The sequence below is a fragment of the Sylvia atricapilla genome, chromosome 1 (assembly GCF_009819655.1).
Source record: "Sylvia atricapilla isolate bSylAtr1 chromosome 1, bSylAtr1.pri, whole genome shotgun sequence".
NCBI lineage: Eukaryota > Metazoa > Chordata > Aves > Passeriformes > Sylviidae > Sylvia > Sylvia atricapilla.
In genome coordinates, this window is record NC_089140.1 from 80,910,016 (window position 1) to 80,929,357 (window position 19,342).

Genomic DNA, 19,342 nt, shown 5'->3' on the forward strand with positions numbered 1-19,342 from the left:
CTAATGCCACACATTTGTTATGTTGAAGTATAACCCCCTGAAAAAATTAACAACTTCCATTTCTTACAATTTTATCAAAGTTCCATTACCAAGCTTCCGACTTCCATACTAAGATCTAGTTGAACATTAACGAATATTTATATAGAGAGAGCATAAAATGTTTATTTCCTCAAGCTGGATCAGCAATGCCATAATTTCAATTTTCAAAGTAATTTGTCCCGTGTTCCTAGGGGCTTCTGCATTAAGCAGTTTACAGTCAAAACCTGTATGTAACTACATGGGGCTTAGATGGCAAAGGGGGTTCAACCATGCCAGGGAATGGAAGATGAAAACCCAGTGAAATTGGAAGAGCTGTTTTCTCACTTCCTCTCACATGCACAACTTGACTATGAAAGGGGTACATTAGTACAAGTACACTGCTCCCTTTTAAATTCTAGCTACAGCTGTTTTCCTTTTGTATTAGCAAAGTAAGAGGTGGCTCTACATGAGCCCAGATATTTATGGGATTTTAGTTACACTCACACCCCTGAACAGATTGAAAATGCCAGAGCCTGGCAGCAGTAAAACTGATGAACTGTTGTTGTCCATTGAAGTGCATCTAAATGAAGCTAATCTGGGAAAAGGCAAAAGAGTAATGATGAAACACCCACTACTAATTTTTTATCAATGACAATAAAGATTTGCACTTATCTTTAAACAGTTCTAGAAATAAAACCAGTCCTGTAATTAGTCAACTTGTTGCTTTCCTACCCTTCTTCCTCGACCAACATTCACTGAAGGGTTTTGTTTGACTCAAGGTAGCCACAGGAAAAACCAGTCAGAACTTGACCTGCTAGCAAACAGTGGCAAGCAAAGAGCTTCCTCTGCCCTGTGTAACACAAGTAATGCCAAGTTGGTATTTGTAACACTTTCCTCACTTTTGAATTTTTTCAAAGAAATTGCATATTAGGTCTACCACTTGTTTCTTGCTGATAGTTTCACAGGCATGGCACCTTACTAATCAATTTTACTCCACCACTCTAAGATCATACTGGGGACCTTTTGAGTAAGTGCACTCAACTGTGGTACTATAGACAAAGTTCTGAAAAAAAACCCTCACTTGGCTGAATGTGTATACCCCTGGGAAAAAACCCTCCTTAAATCTTATAAATCAGGAAGAGGGCAACAAAAAAATAAAAAAATTGAAACAACTGGAAGCATAGAATACAGTTCCTTTAAATCTTCAGATGGAAGCTTCATGCTTAATATATTTAATATATGAGAATTACTGGAGGCTAAAATAATTAGTTAATATTTAATTAGTTAAATTTAGTGAAAATAACTAATTAAAATTATTTCTGCCTAGCTTCATCAAAGAGTGACAGACCTCTTTAAATGAGAATCTGTGGGTTTTCCCCATAAGGAACAATGGAAAATGACTTATTAAATTTTACTGCTGCATTATTTATGGTTTTTTCCCTATTCATTCAGGAAGTAAATTCTATGAATAGTAACACCTGTCTAAGAAAAGATCCAACAATACTTTTGAAACAAGTCTTGAAATCACCAGTGCTAAATTGTTTTATTTCCAACAACTAGCCATTACAGTATGTGAAACAAGAAGTGTCCAGAATAAATAGCTGAAGATGAAGCATCAGAATACTACCATCTTCACTACTGCTGTGGCCCCTTAATGTTTCCTGCTTTTTGACCTTCACTCTTCAGATTCTCCAGGCCTACGGATGTCATCTATCTTCAGGATCATCCTAACAACCTGAGTCGCCAGAGAAATCTGCTGTTTCTTACCAATCAAGGTTTCTATAACATGTTGCTGCTTCATATCTGCCAAAAGGAAGGAGAAGAATTAGACACCCTCATGAAATTTAGATGTTACACTTAACCTGTAAGTGCTAGTAAGTAGTAATAGTGAATTCCACATAATTTCAAAGAACATTTTGAAATTACTACTCTTGACCATTGTGGTTACAAACACAATTTGTACAAACTAGAGTTCTACACCTGGGTTCTTACCAAGAGACATTAAGATATAACTCTTTCCCCAATAATGTTGTGTTTTCAAAAAGCAATGCAGAATGATGAAAAGCAAAATTTCCACACAGATATATTAAAAGCACCTTAAAGGCTGAGCAAATGCTAAAGAAGTGAAAGGTCAAATACCATCAAACAAGAACACCTAAAGAAGGGTTATGAATGTACATATTACAGTTTACCATGCTCTTTTCTGAAAAAACCAACAGAGTAAGTAAAAAGGTGAAAAGTGTAGATCAAGTTGAAAATAAGGTTTTATAAACTGGGTTCTTAGTCTTTGCATATTTGCTCCAGGTTTATATATGCAGACATATTGGTGTGAACATCACTGCCTACAAATATTTCCAGCCTTTTGTTTACTTCTTCACAAGTAAAACAACCGTTCTTAGGACTGCAGTGTAACCTGAATCACTTAAACTGCAGTATTTAAAGGACAGCCTACTTGCCTCAATCCAAGAGCAGCCTTCTTTCCTGTACTACAACATCAGTCAACATCCTCAACTAATCTTACCACCAAACAGAGTTTTTCAGACAATTACACATTTTCCCCCTGGTAGATATATTCTCCAAGCACATTCCTGTTTATTATGGCAAAGCACAAGAGTTGGAGTAAGTCAAGTGATGCACAGATTTAAAACAAACACAGTGAGCATTTTGAGCTTTTGAGAAAGAAACGCTTTAATGCTCCTCCTTCTCCACATTGCAGTTCTTACCGTTTGTTCCTTTCTGCAAACAGTCAATGCCCAGGGCAGGATTATTTTCTTTCACCTGCCTTGCTCGCACTTCAGTCATTGTCTGTATTGGATTCATACCACTGTTCTCTGAGAGGGCCATGGGAATTACCTCCAGGGCATCTGCAAAAGCTCTCACAGCATACTGTTCTAAAGATGGGCACTAGAAGAAAATAAATTCAAATTCATAAGCCATTAAGCTCCAATGTTAGTAAAAGCAGATTTTCATACTAAATATAAAATACATACACACAATAAGCAGATTTTATTTGGAATATAGTAACTAAACAAATACCCCTGAATGATAACAACTTGAAAATTTAAAAAAAATTAAACTCCTCCTAGCACAGAAGGAAAAAAGTACTGGTAATGACTTTTTACAGAGAAGGATAACACTGTACTGGTTATCAGGGAATTTCAGAAAGAGCATATTACAGAACTTTCTGGAAAATCTTTGAAGTCCTTCTGGAATCTCTTAAGGCAAGCTCAATCCTTCACACAATGAAGAAAATTTTAACAGTTCCTTTCTTACCTTATCTGCTGCCTCACTGACTGCCAAGGCACAAGATATTTCAGCTGCGCCACCACCGTACACAATGCGATTGTCCCGAACGAGATTCCGGATTACACACAAGGCGTCGTGGAGAGAGCGCTTTGCCTCTTCAATGATCTGGAATTACACAACAGCCCGGGTTTGACAGTACACACATCTCAAGGCTGTGAAGATGTAGTTCCTAATACAGATGTAGATACTGCAAATAAACTCCAAGATTTCTCATGGCTCCAATGCAGCTCTTACTATTGCTGTGTTACGCAACTTAAAAATAGTAAATGTTAGACATCCAATGGCAAAGAATAAAAATATGCACAAAAATATACTGTTAAAATATACTAATATATTTGTTAAACTTGTAATTTGAAATAACAAAAACTTACATGAAAATAACAAAAACCTACACGAAAAAGGTTCTCAATCTTGCATATTTACAAGACACAAAACATTGAACTTTAAATGCCAACATTATTGTCAGACTGCAGTTTCTGTCCACTTCTCACTTGAACAGAAGTAGAAGGTTTAACAAAAATGCCAATCTTTAAAGCAGTATTTCTGGTTTTTTAAAAGAACACTTCGGACTAGAGTATGCTCTTTTTTCCCCAAGGTTTTTCATTTAAAGTAGGACTTGGCCTATAATAAATATAATTTAGCACTAATAGTGCAACCAAAACCCAGTTTAAGTACGTAAGTATTTAAAGTGGTCTCAGTTCAGGGGAAGTGGGGGATATAGGGTGTGGGGATATACAGTTTGCAGTAGTTTGGGGGTTTTATTTGAAATTATTTTAACTGGACTAAATCAGAAGTGATACAACTAGGTCTACAATAAAAACTAATCTTTCAAAGATGCTAATATGTCTTTACCCATAAAACTGACCCTCTCATAAGAAAAAAAAATTAGGAGCCTCCACAGGTAAAATTGTTTCTAAATTTATGAACTATATGGTTTAACAGAGAGAAATATGAAGTCTTCATTTAAAAACATAGGATGTAAATCTAACAAGTTATTTCTGACATACAGTCCTGACTGCCTAAAAGCCCCTTACTATTTGCCCACACCCCCAAGGAAGATGTAGACAAAGTGGAGAAGAGCGCACTAATAAGCTTTACAAAGAAGGTAGACATTCTGCAACTATGCATCAAAGCAAGCCTCTCACCATTTTATTTCCTCCCCTGATGAAAATGGTCACAGCTCTGGAGTTCTGACACTGCTCGATGAGCAGCATCCTGTCCTTGGTGGTTCCGAAGGAGATCTCTCGGACGACGCCGGCAAAGCCGAGTTTCTCTGCCGTGAGCTCGCAGAAGCGCGGCACGATGCGCCCGCCCGTCGCGATGGCGATTAACTGCAGTGAAACAGCCACCAGTTATTGTAACAGGAGCTTCCCATGGTGGTTTTCACAACAAGAAACTAGCGGAAAATAATCTGCCAAATGCCTACTCCAAAATGTTATCTTCCCATTACTTTGAAGTACTTCAGCCAATGTTTTGTTTCTGCAAACAGCAGGACTAAAGCAGAAACTTTCCTAGACACCTAAAACTTTCATTAAGTAATATAATTACTGGAAAAATATGTGCCAATTGTATATCATAATCCTCTTCATGGTAAGTTTTTCTCAGAACCTCCCAGTGATTTTTCTCCAATACCCATCCCCATACACAATTTACAGTGATACCCAGGAAGCCTGAACTTCGAGCTGGTACATCCAATTACTTCATAAATGTTTTAACAACTGGTACAAAGCCCAGTTTTACTTACTTCTATTTCAGGTCCACCAACCCAACGAACAGCAGGCAGCTCATTCTGGAGCAGCAAGTGATTTGCCTCATCATCAAAACCCCACTGGCAAATGGCAAGGTTTGCACCAGTGTCTTTTATCTGAAAGCAACACAAATCATCAACCTTCTGACTGGAATTAACAAAGGAATGAAAAACACTCTTCATGGTTTTAATTCTCCCAATTTTCTCAAAAGACAATTCCCAAGAATAACTAACTCTCTGGCATACGTAGAGATCAGAATATATTTTAAACCAAGTTGTTATCTCTTTCTTACATTAACTTTGATTCAGAGCATTACAACTGCTTGTATGTTGCTTCCCACCAGAATTAACAGCTCATTTACAGGAAAAAAAAAAATCAATGCACTATGCTGGTTTTTTCTAAAGGCTATGAAAGACAAAGCAAACAGAAATAATCCTAAAGGCTACCTGCTTCACCATCTCTTCAAACTTCTCTTTTTCATATTTCTGCAGTGCCTTGTAATCATCCACAGATGTGACATCAAGCTTATGTTTGGTTTTAGGCTTAGGTGGCTCAAATGGACATGTAAGGATTGCAATTTTAGCATCTTTTAGCTCCTAGGCAATTAAAAAAAAAGAAAAAAAAAAAAGATTTGTGACCTTTTAACATCTTTTTCTTGTATTTGCAAAACATACAGACAAATTTTTATAAACACAAACTTAGGAGGAAATGCGAAGATCATTTGACTTATTCTAAAGTTAACTAAGTAATTCTGTCGATAGTCTCAATAAACCACTTAGAACAAATTCCACAGCTCTAAGACACTGTTTAGGCCCTTAACAATCTTTACTAGTCATGCCTTTTTATGGTTTAATGTTTAAAAAAACAAAAGAAAAATTCAATTAAACCATCCCTATCCACTGTGACCACTGAGAATACTACTCATCTTTCTAACAACTTTTCAACTATTACATGGCTGATATTTTCCACCAGTCTTCCTTTTTAGAGGATAAACACTACAATAAAAAAAATATGTTAGAACAGAAGATTTTTTCAAGTCCACTGCCCAAAGACTTGGAGATCTTACCTACACCAAACGTAAAACAAGGGCAGATTCTGGAGTGTTCCAAACACATGACTGGACAACATGGCAATTCATAAAGGTTAGGAATCTTGACACTGCATTGCACTAAGCATATCAAACATATCACACACCAGGAATAATTATTTCTACATAACATAGAACTCTGCACCTGTCCTCACTTAGCAGTACAGTAATTCCTCCCTTCCACCACAATTTCTCAATATTCTTGTAAATTCTAACTTAATCTGTTCCAGTATGAAAGATTTCATGCTCCTTGACCCTTCCTCTGTTGATATAAGGGTGAAAAGCCAAGCCAAACCACAAGACTGTGTAAATACTTAATAAATGCTAGGGCAACATTTCAGGTAGGCTAAAAATTCTTATTCAAGCCATCATACACAAGGACATCACTTACTTTAGGCATCTGTGGATGACTGAAATCTTTATCCACAATCACTCCTTTAACCAACTGTGTATCTTCCAGTCTACCACCCACTTTGCCTTGCACTTTGATCAGCTCAAAATCAACATCTTTACGTTCCATGTCTGCTACTGTCAGTACAGCATTCACAGCAATCTCTGCCATTTGCCTGTGACAGCGGTTCACTCTAGGTTTGAAAAAAATAAAATCAAGTTGTACTCCATTTCCACAATTTGGAATAAAAAGGTCTATCAATCAATTTTAAACAGCAAGAAGTACTGGTATAGCAATCAACTTCTGCACACTGTATGAAAAGAGTGGGTCCTGATTGTTTGTTCACAGAAATAAAGGTGCTGCCTATGGCAGAAAACAGAATGCACAATATGTTTTGTGCAGGGAACCTCTGTCAATGGAGTCTCAACACAGATTTGGAACAAGTCGGGAGAACTAAACTACTTAAGAGCATTCAAGAAACAGAAACCACTCGTAAGACAACTCTGCAAAGGAAGCCTTTCCAGTGTCTGAATTTCTGTACTACACACAGAACCCATAAAGGGAAATGAACTTATGGAACCATCCTAGGTTAAAAGTTTTTTAGTGGGAAAAAAGCCTTAAAGATGACATATTATTATTTTTAACAGATTTACATTACTTTTGGAACCAAGGATGCAGAAACCTGTAACTAAAAAGTTAGAATGAAATCCATACTGCAGCTGTTTAACTTCATTGAATTGACCCTTTGGAGACAAAGGATTCACAAATTCTTGTTCTGAAGCAGGAGTCCATTGAGGAATTAGCCAAAACAAGATACTGAAGAGTCTTCAGCAGCCCTCCAGTAACACAAACAATTCAATAATCCATCAAAACACCATAATTTCTCCTTTCCACACAGAGGGTTTTCAATGGAAGGGTAAATATTCATTCAATATTCAGTTTTTGTGACTTACACTTTAGATCCTAGAGTTGTCTTTGCTGTCTGGATCAGAGGCTCAATGTTTTGTGGATCAACTGGGAAGCTGTCACTGATTTTGTCCAGATGCTCAATAGCAATGCGTGCTGCCTGCTCATAACCATCTGCTATTCTGATGGGGTGAATGCCTCGGTCCAGCAACTGCTCTGCCTGTTCCAGTAATGCCCCAGCCAGAACTATTTAGAAGAAAAAAAAAAGGGAAGTTTTACTTTTGATTGAATCATAATTTAAAGTTCATTATCAACAGATTTAAAAGCACACTTTCTGATTTTTCTGCAACATTTTAAGAGTTCAAGGTTTCCTAAATAACAAAAAAACAAAACAAAACAAAACACAAAAAACCCCCCAAAAAACCCAAAAAAAACATAACAAAAAAAACCACATCATGTTAACAACAAAATGAATTACAGGCATCGAGACAGGACAAGGAGATTACAGAAGAAAGCTATGCAGAAAAAATTTGAAAGTATCAAGGGAAGTCTCAGCACTACCTTAAAATGTAACCAAACTTTGAAAAGACACAAAAGACTTCTTCATAATTAGAAAACTTCTAAAACAAGAACTGACAGGAATATTGCAACAATAAATACTTCAAAGAAGTGCTACAGAAAAGCTACTATTATTTCTCACATTTTTAATAGCTGAAGCAGCTCAATTTTAAATATCAAAAAGAAAGCTAAATTTAAAATACTTTCTTACCAACGACTCCAGTAGTTCCATCACCAATCTCATCATCTTGAGATTTAGCCAGCTCCACCATAAGTTTGGCTATCTGGTGATCCACATCCATCATATTCAAGATGGTAGCACCATCATTTGTCACAGTCACCTCACCATCCTTGTCCACCATCATTTTATCCAAGCCTAAAAAACATATGTTCAAAGGATGAAGAAAAAATCTGAAAATGCCCCCCCAAAATTACTAAGAGAGAACCACTAAAAGTTCATCATTGTTACCGTTGGGTCCAAGGGATGTTCTCAGAGTACTTGCTACAGCCTTTGCTGCCATTATGTGAGACTGTAAAACAAACGATAATAAAGACAGAAGTTAAACTGTTATCATGCATTCTAAAATCACAAAATTAAGCTAAGGAAAACACAGCAAATAGCGCAAATGCCGTGATTTAACTACCAACAATTATGATTGAAAAAGAATCAGTATGTATGTATCGGTTTTATGACAGAAACATCTCCTATGCCTTTTCTTGTGTAGCTCGTACTAGCTCTGCTAAAGCGTGTAAAAGCAGAGCAGACAAATGACAGCCCTAACGCTCAAAGCAGGGAGAGCAATGCTAAAAGAGAAGTCAGTGCAATCATTACAAGATAGTCTGGCTTGGAAGCGACTTCAAGATCATCCAGGTCCCATCCCCTGTCAGGGGCAGAACACCTTCCACAAGAACAGGTTGCTCAGTGCCCCATTCAACCTCCCCCTGAGCACTGCCAGGAATGCGGCATCCACAACCTCTCTGTTGCAGCGTCTGCTCCCTTCTCCCGTCGGGATCTGTACCACCCGCCCTCAGCCGCGGCCCTCCTTCGGCGGCCGAGCTCCAGGCGGCGGTCTAAGGGAGGGGGCAGCGGGGGCCTGGGCAGGACCCACGGCGAGGGGCGCGCTGCAGCCACGGGGCTGATGGCCCCAAAGCCCCGCAGCTCCGGGGCGGGTCCACGGCACGGAGACTCCATGGACGCCGTGCCGCGGATTCCCAGCCCCGGGGCGATGTCTTCTTTCTTTCTCCATCTTTGCCTCGCTTACGGGCCTAGCCCAGGCTCCATCCGCCCTGCGCCTCGGGCGGGGCTGGCGCTGAGCGCGGCAGCGCCTCGCCCCAGAGGCTCCATGCTCCCGGCCCTCGCGGCGGCACGGCACGGCACGGCACCAGCATGGCGCGGCGCGGCCCAGCCAGAGCGGGCCCGCGGGTGGCGCCGGCAGCCGCCTCACTCGCTCACCTTGAGCGCCTCCAGCCCCATGAGGCGCGTCTTGCGCTCCTGGTCCTTAAGGATGAGGAAGGGCCGCCCATACTCGTCAAACGCCAGAGTCCCCATGGCCGACATGGCTGCACCGCCTGCTCCGACCGCCGCTGCCCGCCCGCACCACCCGGAAGTCGCCGCGCCCGCCGCGCCGCCGCGCGCCGCCCCGCGCCTGCGCAGCCGCCACACCCGCGCCTTATTTCGCGGGCGGGACCTTTGTGGCGCCCGGAGCGGAGCCTTCTGGAAGGCGCTGGGAGGGAGGATGTACTGAACGGGGCGGAATACGGGTGCCGGGAGAGGCGGCAGCGGGCTGCGCCGGGTGACGTGAGGGCGGAGGAGGGAAGACAGACACACGGTGGAAAAAGCGTGCGCGGCGCTTCTCTCCAGAGAGGTTTCGGTCCCCCACCCCTTCATGGTGAAGTGGTACTGCCCTTCCCTATAAACGTTGCAGGCCGAGCACAACCCGGGGTTGTGCGCTGCCGAGTTGAGGTGTGTGGTGGGGGATGTCCCTGTGTCTCAGGGCAAAGTCCCTCCGGCAAGGAGCAGCAGTACTCCTGGACGTGTCCCCGTGGCGGCTCCCGGCGGTCGGTGGCGGGGTCCCCGCCTGCGCCGCCCTTGAGCTGTGTCGGGGCGCGCTGCTGCCCGCCCGCCTGTGGAGGGCCGGGGGTTTCAGTGCAAACCGCATTCCTGCCCCTCGTGCCTCAGCTTTTCAGCAGCTGTAGCATTTCCCTGGGACCGGCTGAAGGGTTACATGGTGTTTTTTCCCCTCTCTAACATCCTAGCTCTCTACTGCAAGATACTGGTTTGTCTCAAGTGAGCGAGAACTCTCCCAGTCCGTCCCCGGGCGCGATGTCCCAGGCGCTGGCGAAGGAGATCCCGCAGGAGCAGAGCGAGGGCGGCTCCCGGAGGAGCGGCTGGGGGCTGCTGGTCACGGCCGGCGTGGGAGGCGCCTTGGTGGCCCTCTATGCTGTGGCCACCCCCTTCGTCACCCCGGCCCTGAGGAAGGTGTGCCTGCCCTTCGTTCCTGCCACCGCCGTGCAGATCCAGAATGTGCTCAAAATGTTGGAAAACAGAAGTGGCTCCCTAGTTGACATTGGCAGCGGGGATGGCCGCATTGTAAGTTATGGATGCTGCCTTTTAGATCACCTCTTTACAAAGTGCCAAAGTGCTGGGGCTGCGTTTCCTTACGCTTAAAAATGTCTTGTCTTTGGCATCCCGTGGTGGTTGTGTCTGAATCTTATGAAAACGATCAAAAATGAGAAAGGTTTTCATTCAGTTTTCATGAGTAATAAATAGTTTTTGCTGCAGCCCTTACCGGTAGCTTGACCAAGGTAGTGGACAAAATGTCATGGTGGTGACTGGAGGGAATCACAGTGCATTCACTTGAAAAGATGCAATCAGAGTCTTGGTACTGATTGACAAAGAGCTGTGATTTCACAAAGGTGTGTAGCTGCAGCAAGTGAGGCTGTGGGATGCTTAATGTATAAAGGTGATTGAGCAATGGATTATAAAAATGAAAATGCTAGTGTAGTTAGAACTGTAGTCTTCACACCTTTGTGCAATGCTGGTTTCCCCAGTTCGAAATCCTGGTGAAACTAGAATAAACACCAAGAGAAATTGTGAGAATCATGAAAGAAAAAGTGATGCTGTGTTTCCAAGGTGTTGCTTGAGCCCAAATTTGTGAAAGTGGCGAGGATATAGTGGAGAATGGTGTGGCTTGGTTTTTCTCTTGCTGCTGTGATGTTTTGTGTGTTTTTTGATACCTGTCTGCATCAAGTCAGATTTAGCAACATGGTGGTGGGTTTTGGTGGAGACATGCAAGTTATTGAATGCTACTTTTGTCCATGTTTTATGTGAATGAGTCAACTATTTGTCCATGTAAAAAATTATTATTTGGAACCCAAATCTGTGAAAATTGCTTGAATTGTGCCTGGGTAGGAAAAGGACCAAAAAACTTAGTCATGAGATAACTGCAGTTTCTGATGCCCTCTGTTAATCGTTCTGGCTGCTGATTCTCATCAGAGGTATCTAATTTCAATAGGTTCTGTGTCATTAATTCTGATATATTATATAGATGCCTGAATGGGGACTGAAGACTATTTGGAAAGCTGGGTACCTAAAATTGAATGCTAGCTGCTTCCTTGATGCATCTGTCTTGAAAAAAGTCTGTTCAGATGCTTTTAATTATTTAGCACTTTCTCAGGTGTAATCAGTGGATAAGTATGAAGCTATTTACCACATTTCCAAGTGTGGTAAAAACATCAGGTTTTTTTGGTGAATTTACAAGTGCTCTGTGTGTAATGGAAGATGCATTATTTTAACAATGTGAAATATACAGTCCAGGTAAGGTTGTTTGAGAAGTTCTGTTAAGAAATGTGTACTTCCTGATTTCACCTTGCTTGTTTTGTAAGTGACAGTTCATCAGGCAATTCCTAACTAGAAGTTGGCAGTAACCTCTTAAATTATGTCTTAAACTTTTATTCTAGAAACCAGTGCAATTTTTTATATTTTAAAAATGTAGATCAACAGATTACTTTCAGACTTTTTCTATTGTCATTTTGGCTCTGATTCAGGTGCTGCTCAAGTGCCTACCCCTCACTGCTTTTCAAATAAGTGTCTTAATTTTGAGTGTTTTTGCTTGTGAGTTTCACTGTTCTGTCTGTGATCAGTGTTGGTACTCTTTAATTCCAAGACAGTGTCATGAATGGGTTAAATTAGACTTTTATGTAAATCACAGATGTACTGCAAGCTCACAGCTTTGCTCTGTCAATGTTTGTTTTCATTTTGTTTCTCTGACTATATTTCAGTTGGACTAGTAATAATAGTAAAATGTAGTTTTGTGTTTTTGTTCACTATACAGCTAGTCTGCTGGGCATTAAAACCAGGGTGACTTAGAAAAGTGCTTTCCTTTGATTTATATTTTAAATGAAAATATGTGTTCCTGTTTAGGTGAATAGACTTTTATGTTTCTAAGTGAAGATTTATTTCCTTCCTTGTAGGTGATAGCAGCTGCAAAAAAGGGATTCCAGGCTGTTGGTTATGAATTAAATCCCTGGCTAGTCTGGTACTCCAGATATCGTGCCTGGAGAGACGGGGTACATCAGAACACCAAATTTTATATTTCAGACTTATGGAAGGTAGGTAGTGAATTACGTAAGAATGAATCTGAGATGATTGAGAAATTTTATAAGTTTGCAAATACTTTCCTGAAAGACCTGAAATGCTGTCTGACCACAAGGTGCTATAATGGGCTTTGAGCAAAGTACTTGTGCTGGGTATCTAGTTTCTATGGGCTCAGTATGCTGTTCTGCTGCTTTTGTACTTTATTGAAGTGTTTCCATTACCAACAGAGGCTCCTTGAGCAAGCCTGGGTCAGCTTGAATTGATGAATTATGTGGGAGGGTTTTTTTTGGCTGTGGGGGTGTTTGTGTTCAGAGAGGAACATAGGAGAACTTCATGGCACTGAGTGGAAGAACTCAGTCATTAGAATGCCTAGAAAGTTTTTATAGCTAGCTAACATTTAAGAAAAGAAGGGGCAAACTTAAAGCATACATGATTTTATCATATACAGGAGCTGTGAAGATAACCCTTTAGTTATTAGTAAAGTCATGTAGATATTTTCTAAATTAAAGCCTTCTCTGCTTCTAGAATAGCTATTCCATATTCTTGGCCAGACAGTAGAAGTTTTTTTGCTGTTTGGCAGTATAAAGTTTTCTTTATGTGGAAATTTTTGTGATGAAAAGTTGGTAAGGGATCTCTTTACGTATTTTTGGTCTAAATCCCTGTTGAAAGAAGTACAGCTAGGGGGATTAGGAGAAAAGAATGGTGAGAATTTCTCTTAACTATAAATGCCATTTTTGTTAAGATTTGTTCTCAATTTTTCTTTTAGGTTTCTTTTTCCGATTATAGAAATGTTGTTGTTTTTGGAGTACCTCAAATGGTAAGCTTACTATTTATTTTTAATTTTTATTATATTATTCTATTTTCTTTATTATGCTGTTTAATTATTTGTTACAATGCTTGATTATTTTAATGTCAAGGCGTTCAGTGTTAATACGTTAATCTGCAAAATTAATCAACCTGCAGATGGTCAAAGCTACTCAGTAATAACCATAGAATTATAGAATCTTAAGGGTTGGAAGGGACCTTGAACATTATCAAGTCCCAATCCCCCTGTGCATGGAATACTCCCACTGGACCAGGTTGCTCAAGGCCTTACCCAGCCTGGCTTTGAGCACTGCCTGGGTTGGGGCATCCAGAACCTCCTTGGGCAGCCTGTTCCAGTGTCTCACCACTCTCATGTAAGGAATTTCTTCCTAATGTCTACCCTAAATTTCCCCTTTCAATTTTTATCCATTCTCCCTTGTCCTATCTCTACAGTTCCTGATGAAGAGAGCCTCTCCAGCTTCCCTGTAGGCTCCCTTCTGATACTGGAAGGTTGCTATGAGCTGTGCATGCAACTTTCTCTTCTCTAGTTCGAACTCCCTGCCATGAGCAGGGACACTTTTGACTAGACCCGGTTCCTCAGAGTTCCATCCAACCTAATTTGAACAATTCCGTGGCCAGGACATCCACAACTTCTCTGGGCGACCTGTTCCATTGCCTCACCACCCTCAAGTGAAGAATTTCTTCCTAGTACCCAAAGTAAACCTACTCTCTTGCAGTTTGAAGCCCTCCCCCCTTGTCCTGTTGCTACATGTGCTTGTAGAAGGTCCCTCTCCTTTTTGGAGGCTCCCTTCAGGTACTAGGAGGCTGCACTTGGGTCCCCCTGAAGCCTTCTCTTTTCCAGGCTGAACAAACCCAATTCTGTCAGCCTGTGCTTCTGTCTTTCTTGTTCCTTTGCTAAGGCAGATGTGAAATGAAGTGAGTGAAGAGCCTTATGTGATTCCATACCATACAGCATACATTGAAAACATTTCTGCAGCAGTAACAGGAGGCATAATAAACCTTCCTATTCTGTACTTTTTTGTTTGCTTGTTTGTTTTTTCAACGGCACCAGAAGTAAATCTCTACTTCAGATTCCAGTTGTAATCCGTATTGGAAACTGAAGTGGATATGGGCGGGGTATTAGTGAGCACCGTGATGTTCTCATGCTGCCAGCCCTGGGTGTTACGTGCTCCCTTGCCTGAGTTCCGGCAGGGGGCACTGGAAATGTTTGGATTGTCGGTCAGGAATTCTGCCGTTGCACCGAGGGGAAAAGTGCTGGTGAGGAAAGCTGGCTCAGTAAACTAGAAAGAAACGAATGCCCTGGGAAAACGTGAGTAAACCCAGCAGATACACTGAATTAACTTTTAAATGTAATAAAACGGGATGCATTAGTAACAGCTGTGATAGAAAGAGTAGCTATAGGGCTTGGAATAACTTTTGTAGATCCAGTAAATAATAGGTTAAATTCTTTGAGCAAAAGTACTGTCATAAATGCAACAGATGCAAACATATGAACCTCTGTGTTTTCTGAGCATTTGCTGGCTTATGATCCCCTTTGAATTTAATTTGGAAGTTGTTTATGCTTAGCTTCCTGAATGACTAAATTAATTTTCTAGAAACCTTAATGCATTTCTTATTTTTTACTGAGGAACAATAGCGCTCTTCAGGTTTTTTAATAATGCTGGCCTGATTTGATGCTTTCACACAGTGATTTTATTTCATATCCAAGATTAGCTTTAAAAAGCTGAATTTATTGATCTTTGGGGAGGACTATGACCTCTCTTGTTCTTGCAAGCATCTGGGGGGAAGGTGTGTTTGTTTCCAAGTTATTGCAGAGAGAGACTTACTTGTTCAGGGTAGGGTGATGGAAGTCTTGCCAGGTGTTCATGTTTGCAGCTCCTGTGTATTTTAACTGATTATATACTGTACAAAAAGTTTACTAAACTATGTATCTATGTTGACACACAAAAAAATTCCCCCAAACCCTGGCTTCACATAAAATACGGTATGATTGTAACACCTAATGCAACTGATATATTTAGCTTAAAAACTAGTTTGATTGGTTCAAGGATATAATTCTTTTTGGCTAAACTTGGCTGAGCTATTAATGGTGTTTTCTAATTTGTGCTAATATGGACATGCAATGTCACTAATTTTCATAATTACTGCAAAAAATTAGTCTAGGTCTATATTTATATTTTCTGTAACAAAATTTTTTCTGAGTGTTTAAGGCAGCAAAAGTGCTTAAAAGCATTTGCAGAGTGGATGAAATCTGATCCCTAAAAATATTTGAAGGTAATTCTTTGGTATATTAGATCTATGACTGTAATTTTCCTAAAATATTGCATTGTTAGTTTAAATGTGTCTATTTTAGGATATTACATCAAAGGCACACCCTCCATGTATGTGATAGTGGAAGCTCTTTGCAGCCCTTGGAAATACCTTTTCTTTAGTCAGTCTTACTTTCTAATAATGTTCTTTGGGGTTTCTTTTCTTTTATCCTTTTTGTGAAATTTTTATGTATTTTTGTCTTTGTGACTTAAATTCAGCTGTATTTTTAACTAACTACTGCCCTTTTAATTTTTAAATATGAATATTAATTATAAATTAATTATATTAATTATAAATATTAAACATTACACCATGATTACCAAAGTAAATAGTGTTTTACATGTCACAGCCTGTGGAGTTTGCTGTTAAAATTACTCATTCAGATAGATACAATATATAAGAATAAAAGGAACTCCAAATGGCTGTGCACTGCTGATCTGCTTAAACATACCATCAAACTTTTCCAAAGAACAGACATGGCTAAATCTGTTAGGTTTCTTTTTTTTTTTTTTTTTTCCCTAGAACATAATCATTATCTGTGATGGAAAAGAAATTTATTTTAAGTCTACATATGTTAATTTATTTCTCAGTTAATCCATGGCAGAATTTGCAAAGTGCTCATGAGAAAAAGAGCATCTGACTGGTCAGGGTGTTGCTCTGTTCTAGAAAAGTAGTGATATTTGCCCTGACTTTCATATCTTCTCAGTTTCTGTGAATGGAGGAAAGCTGGACTGTAGGTGTTCAGCCAAGGAGAGTTGCACAGTGGTATGTGACATGGTTCCCCTCAACATCCTGCTCTCTAAACTGGGGAGAGATTGATTTGGTGGATGGACTGTTCAGTGGATAAGGAATTGTCTGGATAGCTGCATTCAGAGGGTAATGGTCAATGTCTCGATGTCCACATGAAGATCAGTTATAATTGGTGTCCTTCAGGGGTCTGTATTAGGAGCAGTCCTGGTTAATATCCTCATCAATGGCATGAAACAGTGGGATTGAGTGCACTCTCAGAAAGGTTTGCAGATGACACCAAGCTGAGTGGTGCAGTTGACATGCCTGAAGGACAGGATGCCATCCAGAGGGACCTGGACAAGAAGTGGGCCCATGGGAATATTATGAGCTTCAACAAGACCAAGTGCAGGGTGCTGTACCTGGGTCAGGGTAATCCCAGGTACCAGCACAGGCTAGGGGATGAACAGATCCACAGCAGCCATGCTTGGGGGTACTGATGGCTGAGAGGCTGGACATGATCCAGCAATAAGCACTCACAGCCCAAAATATGCACTCAGAGCCCAAACAAGTCCTGGGCTGCATCCAAAGCAGTGTGGCCAGCAGGGGAGGGAGGGGATTCTGCCCCCCTACTCCGCTCTGGTGGGACCCCACTTGGAGTGATGCATCCAGCTCTGGGCACCCCAGCACACAACAGATGTAGACCTGTTGGAGTGGGTTCAGAGGAGCTCCTTTCCTACGAAAACAGGCTGAGAGAATTTGGGTTATTCAGCCTGGAGAAGACTTCACTCTGGGGAGACCTTACTGTGGCCTTTTAGTACTTGAAGCGGGCTTGTAAACAAGAGGGGGACAGACATTTTAGTAGGGCCAGGACAAGGGGTAATAGTTTTAAACTAAAAGAGGGCAGATTCATGTTAGATGTAAGTAAGAAAAATTTTATTAATAGGGTGGTGGAACACTGGAATGGGTTGCCTGGAGAGGCAGTAGATGGGGACTGGATGGGCCTCTGAGCTTCCTGATCTAGTTGAAGATATCCCAGCCCATAGCAGGGGTGTTCAACTAGATTACTTTTAAAAATCTCTTACAATGCAAGCCATTCCATAATTCTACATTCTGTTTCATGGAATGCTGCTGAAGGGATTCACATGCATATGTTAATGGAGTGTGGATTTGACTAAGCTCAATTTCAATTATTTAATGCAACAGTATTTTACCATAGAGTGACAGCAGAATGTTTGCTTTGGGTTGTTGTCTGTGTGATGTTTTGAGTGTCCCAGGATCAGTCTTGGGGTTAGACTAAATTCTGAGCAGTGATGATCTTTGAGTATCACATAGCTCATGAACCTTGGGATGTCATAAATAGCATAAGGGAATGCTCCTTTTTACTGTTTGTGAGAGGTTTTTCTTGTAACTCAACAGATGCCACAGCTGGAGAAGAAGCTGGAAGAAGAACTTGAATGTAATGCCAGAATCATTGCCTGTCGCTTTCCTTTCCCTTGCTGGATTCCAGATCATACTACTGGAGAGGGAATAGACACTGTGTGGGCCTACGATTTGAAACATTCTAGAGGATGTGAAACAAAAAGTGTGGAAAATACACCAGAGACAGAATCTTGAATATCTAATTTGGTTTCTTACAGAAATTTTTAGCTTTGACTGGACCTGTTGAAAATAAGATTAATGTGGAGAGCCCTGGCATATGAAGATACGTATTCACTATAAGAACTGAAGTACAGTGGTTGTCTGAAAGCACACAAAGGTTTCTGAAAGGTGTAGTTAAATGGCTTAATACGGTGTCCTGGTTAAACCCCATCTAGCAGCGAAGTACCACAAAGTATCACTCCAGTCCCCAGACTCCCCATGTAGGATGGGAAAGAAAACTGAAAAAAGGGTGATACCTGTGACCATGGATTGAGATAGAAATAGTTTAATAATTGAAATCAGTTTACTAATAATAAGAACAACAAGAGAGGAGTAAAACCCAAGAAAGACAAGTAATGCACAATATCCTTGCTCACCACCCACTGATGGATGCCCACCCCATCCCAGAGCAGTGACTGGTCCCTCCTTGCCAATTCTCCCCAGTTTATATACTGGACATGATGTTCTGTGGTGTGGAATATCCCTTTGGCCAGTCCTGGCTGTGCTTCCTTCTGGCTTCTTGCACACGTCCTTGTTGGCAGAGCATGAGAAACTAAAAAGTCCTTGGCTTGGAGTAAGCACTGCTTAGCATCAACTGAAACCATCAGTGTGTTATCAGCATTAGTCTTTTCTAAATCCAAACCACAGTGCTATACCAGCTAATAGGAAGAAAATTAACTCCCAGCTGAAAGCAGAATATGTAGTTAGTTAAAATTATGAAAAAGTTTTTATAGAAGTGGAAAGTGGTTTAAAACAAAACCTCTTTATAGAAGTGGAAAACTTCAGTGTGGGAAAGGGGTTAGGACACCTTTCACTACAGTTAAGGGGAATATATGTGTAAGTTCAAAAGCTCAAATTTGTAAACTTAATATATATGTTCTTTCTGACCCTACAGAGCACTTGGTATTGGTGTTGGAATGGTGTTCAAGCGGCTCCTCAAATGATCTGTATTTCCACAATGTCTAAATTATGTATGCCAAATACATACACAGATGCTGCAGACACAAAACTGATCCAGATGGAGTATGATGATGACACTGATCTTTCACACTGCGGCCTCGAATGTGTACTTTTAAAAGCTGAGTATGACAAAATGGGCTGTCGTGGTTTGGAAAGATCGGGTCTGCCAGGGAAAGCTGGAGCTTCCCTTGGAATGGAGAATGTAAAGCCCCTCTCTCTGAATAATAATTTTGAAATTAAGGGGCTTTCAGGCAAAGATATGGGAATAG

General features: G+C 40.8%; 2 protein-coding genes across 3 annotated transcripts; one reads left to right on the forward strand and one right to left on the reverse strand.

Moving 5' to 3' along the window:
• Positions 1 to 1,536: 1,536 nt before the first annotated feature.
• Positions 1,537 to 9,622, reverse strand: CCT5 (chaperonin containing TCP1 subunit 5). Its single transcript, XM_066326513.1, has 11 exons — positions 9,468 to 9,622; positions 8,484 to 8,544; positions 8,226 to 8,390; positions 7,504 to 7,702; positions 6,551 to 6,743; positions 5,519 to 5,668; positions 5,069 to 5,188; positions 4,470 to 4,655; positions 3,292 to 3,429; positions 2,742 to 2,922; positions 1,537 to 1,821 (listed from the first exon to the last, which is right to left on the reverse strand). Exons 1-11 carry the CDS (start codon positions 9,570 to 9,572, stop codon positions 1,694 to 1,696), a joined length of 1,626 nt encoding a protein of 541 aa, XP_066182610.1. The 5' UTR covers positions 9,573 to 9,622; the 3' UTR covers positions 1,537 to 1,693.
• Positions 9,623 to 10,297: 675 nt separating this feature from the next.
• Positions 10,298 to 18,173, forward strand: ATPSCKMT (ATP synthase c subunit lysine N-methyltransferase). Of its 2 annotated transcripts, XM_066326584.1 has the most exons (4): positions 10,298 to 10,604; positions 12,488 to 12,625; positions 13,378 to 13,428; positions 17,892 to 18,173. In XM_066326584.1, exons 1-4 carry the CDS (start codon positions 10,338 to 10,340, stop codon positions 18,087 to 18,089), a joined length of 654 nt encoding a protein of 217 aa, XP_066182681.1. In that variant the 5' UTR covers positions 10,298 to 10,337; the 3' UTR covers positions 18,090 to 18,173. The 2 variants fall into 2 exon arrangements, with proteins under 2 accessions (XP_066182681.1, XP_066182688.1); XM_066326591.1 differs by lacking the exon at positions 13,378 to 13,428.
• The last annotated feature ends 1,169 nt before the right edge of the window (positions 18,174 to 19,342 follow it).

What these genes read in the sequence shown, in the direction of transcription:
- CCT5 (XM_066326513.1), bottom strand. Translation starts at nt 9,572, where the DNA reads ATGTCGGCCATGGGGACTCTGGCGTTTGACGAGTATGGGCGGCCCTTC. An exon ending in TGGAACTACTGGAGTCGTTG is followed by an intron (nt 7,703 to 8,225) that starts GTAAGAAAGTAT and finishes TCTTCTAAATAG; the next exon opens with TTCTGGCTGGGGCATTACTG. An exon ending in ACAACTCTAGGATCTAAAGT is followed by an intron (nt 6,744 to 7,503) that starts GTAAGTCACAAA and finishes TTTCAAACCTAG; the next exon opens with AGTGAACCGCTGTCACAGGC.
- ATPSCKMT (XM_066326584.1), top strand. Translation starts at nt 10,338, where the DNA reads ATGTCCCAGGCGCTGGCGAAGGAGATCCCGCAGGAGCAGAGCGAGGGC. An exon ending in GCAGCGGGGATGGCCGCATT is followed by an intron (nt 10,605 to 12,487) that starts GTAAGTTATGGA and finishes CCTTCCTTGTAG; the next exon opens with GTGATAGCAGCTGCAAAAAA. An exon ending in ATATTTCAGACTTATGGAAG is followed by an intron (nt 12,626 to 13,377) that starts GTAGGTAGTGAA and finishes TTTTTCTTTTAG; the next exon opens with GTTTCTTTTTCCGATTATAG.